Source organism: Corylus avellana, chromosome ca1 (assembly GCF_901000735.1).
Source record: "Corylus avellana chromosome ca1, CavTom2PMs-1.0".
NCBI classification, from domain to species: domain Eukaryota; kingdom Viridiplantae; phylum Streptophyta; class Magnoliopsida; order Fagales; family Betulaceae; genus Corylus; species Corylus avellana.
Window position 1 is genome coordinate 7,162,262 of NC_081541.1, and position 17,872 is coordinate 7,180,133.

A 17,872-nucleotide genomic window follows, 5' to 3' on the forward strand; every position below is an offset into this window, starting at 1 on the left:
TCCGTTCTGCTAGACTGCCATGTATTTGACGCAGAAGGGGACGGAAGAATCAAGGAATTAACATGGGTGGGTAGCCATTTTCCTGGCCTCTATATAAATGGTCAACACAAGCCTACTCATTGTTGAATGGGTTCTTTTCGATGTAAAGCCCAATTGAGTCGGATCCTTTAGAAAGGGCTTGGTTTTGGGTTAAAGTTAATTTTTAGCCCCTGAACCCAGATTGACCCAAGCTGCACCTAACTTCACTTGCCAGTATGCCATCCTTGTCCACATTCTTCTTTTGTGTCATTTGAGATTGTATCACACTATATGTATCTCACAAACTTCAAAGAAACTTTTGATTTAAAAAAAAAAAAAAAAAAAAAAAGGATTGAAAGTTATTGGACTTCAAATCTACGCTTCTTGGCGTTTTCTAGAACTTGGTTCCAAATGACTTTTATCCCTAGGAGACGTGGCTTTCAAAAGAGAAATGATTCCCGTCAATCCCTAACAGGGACAATAAAGAAGAAATATCAAAACTAGCTCACATGTGCCTGATATTACTATTACTCATAATCTAACTTTGACACTAATCCAAATCAGCTTGGCAAGGAACAGAAAAAGTAGCAGCACATGTATTAGGAATAAATACAACAAAAAAGGAAAAAGAAATTTGTGTGCATTTTCATGAATGTGTATGTGTCCCTCCAAATATTGTTGTGTTATTCCTATGTTTACACCTTTCTTTGCAATGCCACAACGCCATAATTATTATACAAACATAATTTAAAATTAATGGGTAGTTACATAAAAACTCTGCTACATATTTACTAGAACTCACACAGGGCCGGCTCAACATATTTTGGGGCCTTAGGCAAAACTTTGAAATTGGGCCTAATTTTTTTTTTTTTTTTTAAGTAACAAAAATTTTTTTTTTTAAATTCAATTTTTTTTAAGTAATATATATATAAAATATTTGTAGCAATAGATTTAAATACATCAATAACATTTTCATTATCTTCTAATTCTTTTTGATGAGTTTCTTGTTCATTTATGAGTTTTTCACCTAAATTATCCTCAATATTTTGTTTACGGCTAATAACAAATTTATTTAGAGCTCCTCTTTGAGATTCAATCAATTTGTCTACTTTTTTTTTTTTTTTTTTTTTTTTTAAGTTTTTCATATCCAGTTGCATATTTTCTAGTAGACATGTTTAATTAAAAATACTAACAAATTAAACAAACACGATTTATCAAAAAAAAAATTATGACTATAATAAAATAAATGACAAAAATAGAACAATAAAACTTGATTTGGCAAAGGAATTATGAAGCAGTTCTTGGAGATAGGACAAGAGACTTAGTCACTCGGAGTCGGAGAGGAAGAGAAAATGATGAGATAGGCAGAGAAGAAAAACTCAGAAAAGAGCAAGCAAAGAGAATAGGTAAAGTGGCAAATATAGAGACTGATATTTAAAATGCCCATGGTTGACAGCAGTTTATATTTTTGGCTCTTGGCTTTCCCTAGATAGCTAAATAATAAATAGAAAATAAATGGTAATATTTTATTTCTAACGTTTATATTTTCTCATCAAAAACAAAAAATTTCTAGAAAGAGGCCAAGAGGATGAGTGAATCATGTAGGCATGTACTGTAGCATCAGGAGCTCTAGGGAATTGGCGTAATGATGTATAAGGCTTTAATGCTTTGTCCTTTTTTAATTTATTTTTAAAATTTATAGTGGGCTTATTAATTGAGGTCTTATTAAATTGAGGCCTTAAATTTTGATAAAAAAAAAAAATTTTAGGCCCTATTAAAAAAAATTTGGGCCTTCAATTTTTTTTTTTGTCCAAAATAAATTTTTTTTTTTTTTTTTAATTTCTTTTAACTCAAAAAATTTTTTTTTAGGCCTTATTAAATTGGGGGCCCTAGGCGAAGGCCTAACTCGCCTAGGGCCTGAGCCGGCCCTGAACTCACATCATTATAGATTCATCATTCATGATGGAAGCCATCACAGCAGATATCATCCCATAGTTTAGGCAATCAAAGTTGGTAAAGTCTTTAAGTGTAATACGCATCCACAAGCTAATCCTTGATGGAGTTCAAAAAAGATGCTAGTTACTACTCAACATTAAAATTTCCTTTAAAAGAAAATGATGCATTTTAGGGCATTATAGAATCATATCACAGTGACACCGTTGTTGAAGAATCTTCTGGCGATCTCTTTGGCAAAGACAAGAAAGGCTTGGGCGGTACTTGCAAGGATTCGAGACTCCCTTCCAATAAATTCATAACTTTACTCATTGGTGGTTGGCTTGAAGAGTCAGTCTGTATGCACCACAAACTAACTATTATCTTCTTTCTTGCACTTTCATGATCATCTTCATTTAGAAGGTTCTGCAGTCTTAGATCTTCATCTTGTTCAAGACGCATGTAAATCTAATGTGGAAAAAATATTTCACTGGTACGATCAATCTCCGCATCTATATTCCTTCTTCCCTCAACCATTTCAAAAATCATCATTTCGTAACTATAAACATTTGACTTGTGAGAAACCCTTCCAAAACTTCTACAACATACTTCTGGAGCTATATATCATGCGGTCCTTCTCTCACCCAACATTGTTATGATACTCTTTTCTCTATGGCATATTTTTGCAAGACCAAAATTAGAAACCTTTGGGCAGAAAGTCTCATCCAAAACAATATTGTGAGGCTTTATATCAAAATGCAAGATTTTTGTGTTGCAACCTCTATGTAAGTACTCTAATCTTCTAGCAATGCAAAGTGCAATGTTGTATAATGTGTCCCATTTCAATCGATGATCAACATTGGAGGAACTTTTGTTATATATGAACTTGTCGAGAGATCTGTTAGGCACAAACCCATAGATGAGTGCTCTTTTAGAACCCTCAAAGCAAAAGCCCATAAGAGAGACAATGTTGACATGGAATGTCCTACTAATGCTTGCAACCTCGTTAATGAATTCCTCTTCGTTACCCCTTGATTCTTTCAAAACCTTCACTGCCACAAGATGTCCATCTTTTAACTTTCCCTTATAGACACTTCCATAACCCCCTTCACCTAATTTATCTCTAAAGAAGTTGATCATTTTCTTGATATCTAAATAACTGTATCTTCTAAAAGTAAGAGATCCTTGGTTCCTTAAAAAGGCTTGGATAACTTGATGGGTTAAATTTTCCTTCTTTGAAGAATAAATGAAGCGTATTACAACCATCACGAGTCCAATTCCAGCAAATAAAGTGGCTGTATTAATCAAGGAATAGATATTACGAAGAGTTATGTGGTGAGTAAAGGTCCGTTTGAGTTTGTAATTTGAAAAAGTGTGATTTAAAAATGTGAGATTTAAAAATGTGATTTTTAAAAATACAACTAAGCGTTTAGCCCTTAAAATCGCAGTTTAGCATTTAAAATCTTGCATTTTCAAATCGCAATTTTTTAAAAACGTAGGCTCTGTTTATTTCGACGTAAAATGGTTTCCTTCGTAAAATATTTTCAGGAAAGCCATTTTCCCTGAAAATATTTTCCGTCCAAAACATTTTATGGCGTTTACCTTGCACACGGAAAATAATTTTTTTTAATATCTTTTTTTTTATATATATATATTTTTTCCAATAAGGTCCCCGCAAGGAACAACATGGGACTTGTTCGAGACACCGTAGGGACCTGCCCGAGACCCAGCGGAACTTAACCGGGACCTCACCGGGACTTGACCGGGACCTGCCCAGGACTTGACTGGGACCCGCACAGGACTTGACTGGGACCTGACCGGGACTTGCTCGGGACCTACCCAAGACTTGACTGAGACCTTACTGGGACTTGACCAGAACTCGCCCGGGACCCTCTCGAGACTTGACCGGAACCCGCCCAGGACCCGCCAAGACTTGACCGGGACCCGCCCAGGACTTGCTCGGGACCTCGTCGGGACCTGCTCGGGACCCCCACGAGACTTGACCGGAACCCACCCGGGACCCAACCAGGCAAGTCACGGGCAGGTCTTGGGCAAGTCCGGTCATGTCTCGGGCGTGTCCCGACAAGGTCCCAAACAAGTCCTGGGCGGGTCTCAGTCAAGTCCCGGGCAGGTTCGGTCAAGTCCCGGGAAGATCCCGGTCAAGTCCTGGGTGGGTCCCGATCAGGTCCCGCTGGGGTCCGGGGCAAGTCTTGGGCGGGTCTCGGTCAAGTCCAGGGCGGGTTCTGGTCAAGTCTCGAGCAGGTCCCGAGCGGGTCCCGGTCAAATCTCAGGCAGGTCCCGGGCAAGTCCCTGGCAGGTCCCTCTGGGGTCCCGAACAAGTCCCAGGCGGGTCCTAGTCAAGTCTAGAGCAGGTCCTGGTCAAGTCTCGGGTAGGTCCCGGTCAAGTCCCGAGCGAGTCCCGGGCAAGTCCCAGTTAGGTCCTGGGCGGGTCCCGGTCAAGTTCAGGGAGGGTCCCGGTCAGGTCCCGAGCAAGTCCAGGGCAGGTCCCGATCAAGTCTCGAGGGGGTCCCAGGCAAGTCCTAGTTAGGTCCTCGTCAAGTCCCGAATGGGTCCCGGGCAGGTCCCGGGCGGGTGTTTGTCAAGTCCCGGGAGGGTCTTAGTCAGGTCCCGATCAAGTATTGGGTAGGTCCCGGTCAAGTACTGAGCGGGTCCCGGGCATGTCCCGGGCGGGTCCTGGTCAAGTCCCGGTCAGGTCCTGGGCAAGTCTTGGGCGAGTCCTGGGCTGGTCTCGGTCAAGTCCCGGTTAGGTCCCGAGCGGGTCCAGGGCAAGTCCCGGTTAGGTCCCGGGCGGGTCCCGGTCGATTCTTGGCAAGGTCCATCGATTTAAGAATAAGATGCTCATAGTCGGAAAATGGTTTACGGTTTTCAAAACCGTAAACCATTTTCCTAAAATTAAAGAAGAATTTTCGGTCAAAAGGAAAATATTTTCTGTTGACCACTATTTTACATTGAAGTAAACACCGTAAAATATGGAAATCATTTTTTGAAAACCATTTTACGTCGAAGTAAACGGAGCCGTAATCTCAAACAATTCATTTTCTGCGATACAAAATTATACTTTTTGTTTATAAAATTGCAATGTCAAATGCACCCTAAATCGAACTAATTGAAAGTGTGATCCTAAACATTTTCTTGCAGTGACACCAGAGAAGAAATGAACAAGTTTTGATTGCCAGAGAAGGAAAATAATGAACCATGAAAAATTGTCTATTATAGGTCCACAAGAAATTTGCTTAAAGATGTAAATATTACCTGTTATTGCTACTATCATCACTTTGAATCTCTGACTCCCTGCATCAAAAGTAGCAAAAAATATTAGTTTTGGTAGAAATAATAAAACGTGTATTAGGAATATATATATTAATTTTTTGGTGAATCACTAAAGAGACCCACATCGAGTCCCCCTATAACTGTTGAAGCCCCACTGGCAGGTGAAATACTACTGAAATAGCAGAGCCAGAGGGTACAGAAGCAGGGGTGATAGCCGTAGCCTCTTGGGTGACCAACTGCGGGGTCCCTTTGGCCATCAAATTCTCTTCCTGAAAGTCGTGTAGCATCGGGTAGCCTTGTGTGCTCACTGCCCAACCCACCTGCCAAACCAGGTTTACCTTCTCCGTGTTCACCGGCAGCTTCCATTTCCCGAAGATCTTGATGGTCCCGTTGGAGTCCTCGGTGCAATGTCCCACACCTCGTAAACCAGCTTCGCACTCGACTCGCTTAAAATGTAGGAGCGGATTTTGTAGGTCTGGATGGTCATGAGGCCGTTGGATTGGAAGGCCAGCAGCGCTTGGGACCCACTCATGCCGGTCCCACTGGGGTTGATGGCCCACGCCACCCAGCCCTGGGGCTTGGCCGGCGGAGCCACGAAGGCCATCGACAGAGACGAATTGGACGCGTTGTAGCTCCAGTGAAGGCACGCGCTCAGATGCGGGAGATCGGCGCAGTTGGGGTACACTTCCACCTCCTTGTTTGTGAACTTCTGCCAATTGCAGTTCAGAGACTCACCCAGTGCGACCAGCAGAGCCACTGCTAAGATCCCCACAACTGCTCCACATGTACAACAACGCCTACCCATTGTGTTCAATCTAACAGAAAGAGATCCAATTCCAGGAATTATTTTGGTTTTGGAGGTGGAGCATATATATATAGTAAGGATCCTCATGCTTCCACGGTAAATCATGTAACTAATTACAGTAGCCATGCCCTTTCTTCTCTCGAAAATCGATAAGTTGAAGTTGATGTCTCCAAGGTATAGTCAATCGGTAATGAATCAAGCTTTATGAAATAAGGGTTACTAGTTTAAATTTTCATTCTTTTATGTGAACATATCAAAAATAAATAAATAAATAAATAAATAAATTGAAGTTGATAGAAAGATTACATTTAATTATGGTAAAATGCCAAGAGAAGACTTCCATTTCTTTTTTTTTTTTGGTTTGTGTTGTTCTTGCCCATTGAGGGCTCAAAATCATAGTTTATGATAAATTAATCAATTTATAATATAATTAAGATAATTAAATCTAGTTATCAAATCAATTTCAACCCTAGAGATGAGAAATTATTCCACGTCCAGTAGCTTTTATTTGTTTCCCTACGTAGCAGGAAAAATAAAAAATAAAAAAATAACATTTAGGGCTCCAAACGTTATTTCGTCAATTAGCTAGTTGTACAAGAAACAAGAATACAATAGATTCCTGTGGACCTACTAATCTAAAATGCAGCACTGCCTGTTTTCTTTTGAAAGTAACATCTTTTTAAATAAAATCTATAGTCTTTAAATAATATAAGATTTTAATATTCAGTAATATGAACTTGTAATAAAAATTATAATATTCAAGCATTTTTTTAATTAAATTTAATTATCTAGTATTACGAACTTTCAGATCAATTTGCAAAATGGTTACAAATTATAATGAGCTCCTATTAGTTCGACTAAGCTCCAGAAGTCAATTGCGGTGTTTGTCTCACCAAGTAAGAAGAGTCTGGTTACTTTGAAGTGCTTCTATGATTGTGTAGTGAGCATTTCCTCTTAATTTTAAATTATTATACAAACATAATTTATAATGGGTATGTGGTTATATATTTACCAGGACTCACAGCATTATAGATTCATGAAAGAAGCTATCATAGAAGATATCACCCCATAATTAAGGCAATCAAAAATGGTAATGTCTTTAATTCTAATTCGCATCAACAAGCTAATCATTGATGCAGTTCACAAAGGATGTTAGTTACCACTCTTAACATTAAAATTTCCTCTCTTCCAAAAAAGAAAAACATTAAAATTTCCTTTTAAAGAAAAGATGCATTTGAAGGCATTATAGAATCACATTGTGTTGACACCATTGTTGAAGAATCTTCCGGTGATCGTGATGGCGAAGACAAGTAAGGCTTAGGTGGTACTTGTAAGGATTCAAGACTCCCTTCTAACATATTCACAACTTTGCTCATTGGTGGCCGGCTTAAAGGGTCAGTCTGTATACACCACAAACTCACTATTATCATCTTCCTTGCACTTTTGTAATCATCTTCATTCATAAGGCCCTGCAGTCCTAGATCTTCATTTTTTTCAAGACGCTTGTAAATCCAATGCGGAAAAAATATTTCACTGGTACGGTCAATCTCAACATTTATATTCCTTTTTCCTCCAACAATTTCAAAAACCATCATTCCGTAACTATAAACATCTGCTTTGTGAGAGACACCTCCAAAATTTCTACAAAATACTTCCGGAGCGATGTATCCCGCAGTTCCTCTCGCACCCAACATTGATATAATACTCTCTTCTCTTGTGCATATTTTTGCAAGCCCAAAATCAGAAATTTTTGGGCTGAAGTTCTCATCCAAAAGAATATTGTGAGGCTTTATATCGAAATGTAAGATCCTTGTGCTGCAACCTCTATGTAAGTACTCTAATCCTCGAGCAATGCCAATTGCAACGTTGTATAATGTCTCCCATTCCAATCGTCGAGCAAACTTTGAAGGACTTTTGTTATATATGAACTTTTCTAGAGATCCGTTGGGCATAAACTCATAGATGACGGCTCTTTTAGAACCCTCAAAGCAAAAGCCCATAAGAGAGACAATGTTGACATGGGAGGTCCTACTAATGCTTGCAACCTCATTAATGAATTCCTCTCCATTACCTCTAGATTCCTTCAAAACCTTCACTGCCACAAGACATCCATCTTTTAACTTTCCCTTGTAGACACCACCAAAGCCCCCTTCGCCTAATTTATCTCTAAAGAAGTTGGTCATTTTCTTGATATCTGAATAACTGTATCTTTTAATAGTAAGAGGTCCATGATTTCTTAGAAAGTCTTGGACAGTCTTATGGTTTAGACTTTTCTTTTTCCAAAAATAAATAATTTGATTGGATGAGAACTTTCTCTTGATCAAGCAGTAGATTAGAACCATCACAACTCCAATTCCAGCAAATAAAGTGGCTGTAATCAAAGAATAGACATTAATAAGTTATGTGGTGCATAAACGAGACTAATTAACTCAAACTACCCCTTGAGAGTGTGATCCTAAATATTTTCTTGTAGTGACACCAGAGAAGACATGAAGAAGTATTGATTGCCAGAGAAGGAGACTAGGAGGAAAATCATGAGGTATGAAAAATTGTGTATTACAGGTCTAAAATTAAAAAAATGCAACACGGAAGTTTGAATAGAACTTGAGAACAAGTTTAGAAGTCTTCCAATGGATATAATACATTCTTAGAACGATTAAAATGGAGAAAGTGGAGTCATTATGAAAACTGTTTGGAGAACCTTATATCATTGCGAAAGATTCATAATTAGCCACACCCTCGGAAGAAATTATGTGTTGAAGATACAATAGATCACCACTAGATGGAATAATATCGACAAAGAATATGAACGTGACAACAAATATCCACAAGAAGAGAAATGTTACACAAACTCTTACTTTCACAGTCCAAAGTGCACATATACTCCCTGGCATAACATATATATATATATAACTTATGGATGAGACTGGAAATTCGTGAGACTGAAAAATTTTCTATTGAAGGTCACAATAGAACTTATGCATGCAACACAGAAGTATGAAAAATTGACCTCTTCAGTACAAGTCTGGTGATAGGATCCTAATCATTCACTGTTTGCATGGCAGATAGAGAAGTTGCCGTTTCATGAAAATAACAAAATTAGTGCCCTAAAGCTTTGATAACTAGCCATACGCAGTGAAGGGGAAAATACTTAGATGTGATGAGTAACATAATATTACTTTAATATGGAATAATTTGAATCCCATAGGCTGTCCAATCACAAGTGAATATCAATTTTCAACAAGAAATTTGATTGAAGAGGTATCTCACCTAGTCCTATCGCCAGTACTGGCCTTGTGTGACTCTCTGCAACAGACGAGACAAACATAAAAGATCGATGTTAGTTTAAACAAAGAGGAATGAAGTGAAGCAGCTAAATTGGCAGCCTTTGAATCCCTTAACAAGGTTAGCAAGCAAGAAATGTCAAAACCAGATCATATGTATCCGATATGGGTTTCATTGCAACAGAGTTATTACTTTTACTCATAATCTAAATTTGACACTCATCCAAATCAGCTCTATCCCTTTATAGGAGGGGATTATGGCATGGAACAGAAATAGAGCAACGCGTGTTAGGAATAAATACAACGTAGAAGGAAAAAGAAATTTGTATGCATTTTCATGAATGAATGTATATGTGTATCCCCAAATATTGTTGTTAATTCTCATGTTTATACCTTTCTCCGCACCACAATCAAGTTCCCCCTTGTCGTCGGGCTGACAATGACCTCCTCTTTGATAACAACTGTAACATGCATCAGAGACATGCGGTTTAAGGTCGAACTCAACGGCTAAAAGTCCAAACGGGTTATCATCAACTGCCAGAGGATCTGGGTTCGGATTCTTTGGGAGCTGAATAATTGAACATTCAGAGAGAGAAGTGGGAAAACTATCGCTTGAACCATTATAGTAGATAACATCTTCAGAGCAAGGAATACTTTCAAAGTTTATTGGGGGAGAAATATTGAGAGTGCGTTTGCATTTAAAAAAGGTCTGCTTGGGGGAAAATTCAAAAGAGATGAACGAAGAGCTGGTAATAGTCAGATTGGTTAAGGATTCGCATGCAAAGGATGCAGGGGCTGCAGGGTGCAGCCCCCCAAGCCATTCGTCTCTGATATGTATGGTGGTGTTATCCGGAAGGATACTTAGAACTTCATATTGTCTTCCACCCTCCAGTTTGATTATCGGAGACGCATCATCCCGGCACTCTATTGTGAAAACACCGCATTCTGGGTTTTCCTCCTTGGTGAATGGAAAGCCAATCGAGCTCAGATGTCCGCAGGGAAAGGGTGGACATTTTTTGGTGTATCTCACTTCTGCTTCAGCGGAGTAAAGCAGCAGGAGATGTGAGAGAAGAAAGAAAACGAACAGAAAGACAGAAGCCATATATACCGGAATTCACAATTCACCGGAGAAAACAAACAACACCACCAACTTGTTGCTCTAAATTGAAATAACTTCTTTCCTTGTTTCTTCACTATATAACATTTAGTTAATCAGTCTAACACAGTAGTTGGCTTGGAAAATGGATATGGAAGACTTGTAATACAAGGCTGAGATTAGAGCAAGTGATAATTGGTCTATGCTTTCGGAAATTTCTTAATACCACAGCCGAAGATGGTACTGAGTGGAGGGATTTTCCTACCCATCTTCCTTATTGACCCGCATTACAAAGACTTAAACTCCTTGACTCTTCAAAACCTCTGTACATTCAACAAGATTATTACTCTTGATAATGACTAGAACCAGAATGAAAAAGATCTCTCCTCACCCATGTCTTTCCTCTCTAATTCTCGTTTTTTTTTTTTCTTTTTTCTTTTTTTTTTCTAATTAAAAAAGTGGGAAGGGGCGACCAGTGTAGTTTCTCCCCTTGGGCGTTACTATCGGAGTTCCCACCCGCTGTGGAATGTCCGGTTTGAGCCATAACTATTGCTTGGGAAGGTGAGCCCGTCACTACAACCCCACAAAGGTGTGAGCCAATAGAACCCCTTCAAAGTAGCATCTGGTTCACGCATCTACTACCGCAAGCGGAACAATATTCAATTATATTTATATTCTAGATTTTCTTTAATAGATTGACATGTAAAAAATACTTCATCTCAAGACTGAGGGATTGTATTCTGGGAGTGACCCATTGAATGTCTGTTTTCTAGGTTAATTAGGCCCATCCCTCCCGGGGATGAGTCAATTCCGAGACTCTCGTTATCTTAATATTACAGCCGAAAATGGTTATTAAAGTATTTGATTAAATAATTAAATTTATTTTTTCTTATTAACATAAGCTTTTGAAAAAAGTGCTTATTTAATGTTAAAGTATAAATTAAATGATTAAATTTATTTATTCATATTAACTTAAGCATCTAGAATAAATAGTGATTTAACATGGTATTAGAGCCAAAAGTCCTGAGATTGAATCTTGACTCCGTCAAATCACTCACTATTTAAATTAAATATTTCACAACATGCATGTGATGAAGATTTTTTTTTGTAAGTGATAAAGAAAATTAAAGTGTTGATTAAATGATTAAATTTACCTCATCCTATCGGCGTGAGCGGAATTTTCCTACCTATCTTCCCCATTGACCCACGTTAGAAATGCAAAAAGATGTCTCATCACCTATGTATTGCCTCCCTAATTATCGTGCGAACATTGAAAAAAGGTGAAGAAGATTAGACCACGGCAGTTATAATTGTATAACGAGTCTCTCTAGTAAAAAAAAAAATAAAATTGATATATGGTCCACAAATCTTCGGAAAAGTTTGGGGCGGCGGGAAAGCCGTTTGAAGGCGAAAAGCATTTGGAGTCTTTGAAAAATCTTTAAAGTGGTGGGTACCAAGTTGATTTATGGGCCTTTCTCCGTTCATGGCCTTTCTCCGTTCTGCTAGACTCCAATGGGTTGGGTAGCCATTTTACGGGCCTCTATATAAATGGTCAACACAAGCCCACCCATTGGTGAATGGATTCTTTTCGAGATAAAGCCCAATTGAGACGGATCGATTAGAAAGGGCTTGGTTTTGGGTTAAGGTTTTTAGCCCCTGAATCCATAATCAGATTGACCCAAGCTGAAACTAACTTGACTTGCCCGCGCATGCCATCCTTGTGCACATTCTCCTTTTATGTCATTTGAGATTGTATCACACTATTTATAACAGGTTTCCTAAAAATCCTATTTATAACATTACTCCTATTAGACTTATGAAGCAAGTGTTGATTTAACATGAAACATTGGCATTTGCAACTTCACTGATAATTTGCTTCTAACCCATCATTTCAATAACAAGTAGACATCCTAGGTCGAATCAAGATACCGTAAAATCTAATCTTTTTACTAAGAGCATTTCTAGCATGAGAATAAATTTTATAGGAAGTTGGCTAAATCAACTCTTTTGTAAAATCTTTTGTCTATTTTATACTATTTTCCCTATTTATTTATTTTAATATTAATTTCTTCAGTCTCGTAAGAGAAAACTGACCAGGAATTTGACAGCGCACATAATGAGGTTGATCATCGGCGCAGAAGCACTGGAAAAGGTAGTTCCGGTTGTTGTCGAACGTGGTCCCACAAAACCCTCCACTACGGACGCAAATGCTGCAGTCGTTGGCCTTCCATTTCAGCCAAAACCCATTTTCCAGGGCACCTCTAATCTCAACGTGATTCTACACATTCATGTCATCTAGTTTTTAGAATTTCTATAACATTCATGTAATACATTGATGTAGCATTTTGATTCATGTACTACCCTTTCATATTCCCCCTTTCATATTTCTCAACCTCCCATTATGATTTTATGTCTATAAAAGGGAGTATTGAGTAGTATGTAAAACACACAATAATAGAGAAAAATCATACATAATTCCTGAAAAACTAATTTCACATATTGCAATATTTTTATTTTGTCTTATCATTTTCTTTGATTTTACAACAGGTTGCTAGTTTTGAGAGCATTTTTTTTTTTTTAATATATTTTTTTCCTTGTTACAAGCTTATTACAACGTTTGTTGAGAAGCCAATTTGACAAAAACTGAAATCCTGAAAACTAGTTACGACTTACGAGGGTTTCAATTAAATAAGATGCACCGGCTTTAAACTATTTATTTAAAACTCTGATTTGCGAAATAGTGGAATGCTATTTGTTCAAGTTTCAAAAAATTACCTATTTGAACCAAAATTTTGGTTCGGCCACTAAATTCATGAAGGAAGCTATCACATGAGATATCATCTCATAAATTAGGCAATCAAAGGTGGCAAAGTCTTTAACTATAATGTGCATCCACAAGCAAATCATTTGACGTCGGACAGAACAAAGATTATTTTGACAGCATATAATAGCAACACGAATTAAGAATTGAATATTGAAAAGAGAATTTAGGAAGAAATAAAATAACAAATAGGAAAGAAAAAGTTCATAATTGTCCCAAATAAGAAAACAGAAAAATAATTTTGAAAGACTTGAATTTAATTGATAATATAAACTAAATTGAAAAATAACAAAGACTAAATGCCTTTATATAGACTAGGCACCTCCTTAATTAACAAGGAAAATGAAAACCAAACCTAATTGGAAAATGAAAACAAATTCTAATAGAAAATGGAAAACCCAATCCTTATTGAAAAAGAAAAATTAAAACACACATGCATAATTAAAATAAAAGTTATATTGAATTTCTCTTGCATCATCATTGATGCAGTTCACATAAGATGCTAGTTACCACACAACATTAATATTTCTTATTAAAGAAAAGATGCATTTTAGGGCATTACAGAATCATATTGGAGTGACCCCATTATCGTCGAAGAATCTTCTGGTGATCTTGATGGCGAAGACAAGAAAGGCTTGGATGGTACTTGTAAGGATTCGAGACTCCCTTCTAGCATATTCACAACTCTACTCATTGATGGCCGACTTGAAGGGTCAGTTTGTATGCACCACAAACTCACTATTATCATCTTCTTTGCACATTCTTGATCATTTTCATTTATAAGGCCCTGCAGTCCTAGATCTTCATCTTGCTCAAGACGCTTGTAAATCCAATGCGGAAAAAATATTTCACTGGTACGATCAATCTCGGCATCTATATTCCTTCTTCCCCCAACCATTTCAAAAACCATCATTCCGTAGCTATAAACATCTGACTTGTGAGAGACCCCTCCAAAATTTCTACAATAGACTTCTGGAGCTATATATCCTGCAGTCCCTCTCGCACCCAACATTGATATAACACTCTTTTCTCGATGACATATTTTTGCAAGGCCAAAATCAGGAATCTTTGGGCAAAAGTTCTCATCCAAAAGAATGTTGTGAGGCTTTATGTCAAAATGCACGATTCGTGTGTTGCAACCCCTATGTAAATATTCTAATCCTCGAGCAATGCCTAGTGCAATATCGTATAATGTCATCCATTCCAATCGACGGTCAACCATTGATGGATTTTCTTTATATATGAACTTCTCTAGAGATCCGTTAGGCATAAACTCGTACATTAGAGCTCTTTTAGAACCCTCAAAGCAAAAGCCCTTAAGAGAGACAATGTTGATATGAGAGGTTTCACTAATGCTTACAACCTCGTTAATGAATTCTTCTCCATTACCTCTCGATTCTTTGAGAACCTTTACTGCCACAAGACATCCATCTTGTAACTTTCCTTTGTAGACACCACCATAGCCTCCTTCACCTAATTTATCTTTAAAGAAATTGGTCACTTTCTTGATATCTGAATAACTATATCTTCTAATGGCAAGAGGTCTATAATTCCTTAAAAAGGTTTGGACAGTTTGATGGGCTGGACTTTTCTTCTTCCAAAAATAAATAATTTGATTGGATGAGAACTTTCCCCCTGAAGCAGCATATTACAAGTACGATCACAACTCCAATTCCAGCAAATAAAGTAGCTATACCAGCAATCATACCGGGGGAGATGGAAGTACCACCCGACGTTGTTACGACCGGACTCCCACTAGGCGTTGTGCCATTCGAACTCGAGGATGTTCTTCCTCCATTTCCAGAGCTCGTCGTAGTCCTCACAAGCAACGGATTGCCGGTCGCATTGATCTTCACCGTCGATGTGAATTTGGGTATCGGCCCAGTAAGGTTATTGTTCGAAACGTCAAGAAGCTGCAGGTCCGGCAAGGTGGCCAAGCTATCCGGTATGGAACCGGTCAAATTATTGTCACTTAGAAACAAACTCCTCAACGATGTGAGATTCGCAATGGCTGGAGAGATCGTCCCCACAAAACCCAGTGTCCCGAAATTCACGATGGTAATCTTCTTCTGCGAATATTCGCAGGTAATGAAACTCCAATTGCACGCGTAGTTGCCTTGCCAGGAACTGGCTAGCTTGATCGGGTACCCCAACACCGCTGCGACCTCGAGCAATATTGTCACTTGCGAATCACAAGGCCCCGAGGTGGTCTTGCAGTAGCTATTGGTACCCTCATTGGCCGTGGTCACAGAGGACGGGAACGCCGGGAAAGGACCTTGGAGCTCATTGTTAGACAAAGAAATGTACTGCAAGCTGGGAAGTGACATCAATGAGTCTGGGACGAGGCCAGTGAACTGGTTGTCGAAGAGCTGAAGATCGAACAAGCTTGTGCATTTCGACAAATCTGGGATCGGACCTGTGAACTGGTTCTCATGCAGCCATACCTGTTCCAACCGGGTCATCGAAGACAACACGTCGATGGTACCCGACAAGCCATTTTGCTGGTGGTTGAGCCAGAGGTTCTGAATCCCAGATCCTCCCAGAGATTTAGGCAAATGGCCAGTGAGATTGTTGTATGAAAGCCGGAGATCCTTGAGACTCGCGAAGGAGTCGAAGATATCGGGTAAGGACCCAGCCACATTCGCACTGCCGGCGTAGAGGGCGACCAGTCTAGTGGCCTGAGTCAACTCGGTAGGGATAGTCCAGGGTGCAAGATTAAAGTTCCGACTCAAGGTCAAGGTCTGTAGGCTGGTGAGTCCTTGGAAGAAGCCGTCGGGGATGGAGGTGAAATTGTTGTTGTCAAGGTAGAGTTGTTGGAGCGAGGAGAGGTTGGCGAGGGAGGGTAGGGGCCCAGAGAAGGAGTTCTTTTGGAGGGAGAGAGATGTGAGCTGGGTGAGAGAGCCGAGATTGGAGGGAAGAGTCCCCGATAGACTCTGGGAAGCCAAGTTGATGGAGGTGACACGACTGTTTTCGCTGCAATTCACGTTTTTCCACTGACAGTGGGCTGTGCTGGCGGACCAACCGCTTGGGGCTTGGCTGAAGGCGGCGAGGAGCTCGGACATGACCGCGGCGTCATCAGCGGCAGTGAAGGATGAAAGAGCGAGGAGAGAGAGAGAGATAATGAAGTTAGAGAGACAAAGAAGGGTTCTCGAGTAACCCATTTCCAGATAGAGAGATGGAGAGAGGCAGAGAGAGAGAGAGAGAGGGGTGGGAATTGAATTGGGATCTTTTGTGAAGACAGGGGAGGGGGTTGTTTCTACTGGAGTGGAGATGAGAGTAAATCATCAAGCTAACAAATATGTCAAAAACGTCACATTTTTTTATATTCCTATAATATCTATATTCTTTTAAAAACTAAATAAAAAAAATTAAAATAAACTAAACTATTTTTTAAACAAAAAGAGAAAAAACCAAAGGGGCAAATAAATACAAATATATTTTTTGTAATAAAGAAAAAAATTAATCATTGTAGTTGGCTTGAATTACAAATTACTCGTACAATATAAAAATATAAAAAAATGCAAAATCACCTATGGTTGGCCCAACTGCCACCCGTTTCCTTTTTTATTTTATTTTTTTATTTTAGTTTTTTAAAAAATAAGAGTATTATAGGAATATAAAAAAAATATGTGACATTTTTGACACACTTTGGTATTTTAATGAGCAATTTTAGCACATTTTGAACATCGTGGGATTATTTAAAAAACGGTTGTTAGTTTGTGAGGTTTTTATTATATTTTTCTCTAAAATAAAACAAAATAATGTTACGAGAGAAAAAGAAGCCTAGGAATGATATAAGAAGTACTAGACTCTTTTTAGAGTCATCTCATGTGTGATGTGGTATTTAAAATCATTAATAGATTAAAATTCAATAATGATTATCTTAAATTAAATGATGATTTTAAATACCACATCATATTTGAGATGACTCTAAGAGGATTCTAGTCCTTCTTATATCATTACTCAAAGAAGCCTAAAGCATTTTTATTAATTTTAGGTTTGTTGTGCTAATTGTAGGAAATATTTATCGTGAAAATTAGTTTTAAATCAACAAGGGCTTGTAAAAAGAAAAAATTAAATTTTAATTTTCACTATTACATTTTCATAATTATATGAGAGTCGTTTGAGAGTACTAAATAGCATTATTCTTTATATTATAGTGAGTGGATTCAAGAAGGAATGGAACTAAAATATCTTAAATATTTTAACTATATATTTATATAGATATATTTTAATTACATATAAATTTATAACTAAAAGGGTCCTCGATGTATTTATAGGAAGTATAAAAGCATCTCCAGCAATATTAGGTAAAATACATAATCAAAAAGTACAATTCTCTATTTTATCTACTTATTTTTCAATACTCCAACAAATTCTTTATTACATTCTCTGTTTTCTTTAAATACTATTATTATTTATTATTATTATTATTATTATTATTATTATATCCCCAGCAACCCCAAAAGTTCATCATCTTCATCTTCCCCAACAACTCAGTTTACAAACCAATGTCCAGACTCCATATTAGGACCATCTCATTCCCTCTCTCCCAGCAATGCCATGACCAAAAGAAGCAAAAACTTCACTGTTCAAACCGAAGTCCTAAAATTTCCAACACAAGT

At 38.1% G+C, this 17,872-nt stretch overlaps 1 protein-coding gene and 3 pseudogenes across 1 annotated transcript; all 4 read right to left on the reverse strand.

Annotated features, from left to right (window-relative positions):
• Positions 1 to 2,163: 2,163 nt before the first annotated feature.
• Positions 2,164 to 3,216, reverse strand: LOC132173363 (rust resistance kinase Lr10-like; annotated as a pseudogene).
• A 2,159-nt stretch (positions 3,217 to 5,375) lies between these two features.
• Positions 5,376 to 6,048, reverse strand: LOC132173439 (cytochrome b561 and DOMON domain-containing protein At4g12980-like; annotated as a pseudogene).
• Positions 6,049 to 7,210: 1,162 nt separating this feature from the next.
• Positions 7,211 to 10,427, reverse strand: LOC132174737 (PR5-like receptor kinase). Its single transcript, XM_059586398.1, has 3 exons — positions 9,724 to 10,427; positions 9,317 to 9,352; positions 7,211 to 8,417 (listed from the first exon to the last, which is right to left on the reverse strand). The coding sequence occupies exon 3, from the start codon at positions 8,386 to 8,388 to the stop codon at positions 7,264 to 7,266; it is 1,125 nt and encodes a 374-aa protein (XP_059442381.1). The 5' UTR covers positions 8,389 to 8,417; positions 9,317 to 9,352; positions 9,724 to 10,427; the 3' UTR covers positions 7,211 to 7,263.
• Positions 10,428 to 13,797: 3,370 nt separating this feature from the next.
• On the reverse strand, positions 13,798 to 16,408 carry LOC132173528 (receptor-like kinase TMK4; annotated as a pseudogene).
• Positions 16,409 to 17,872: the final 1,464 nt, after the last annotated feature.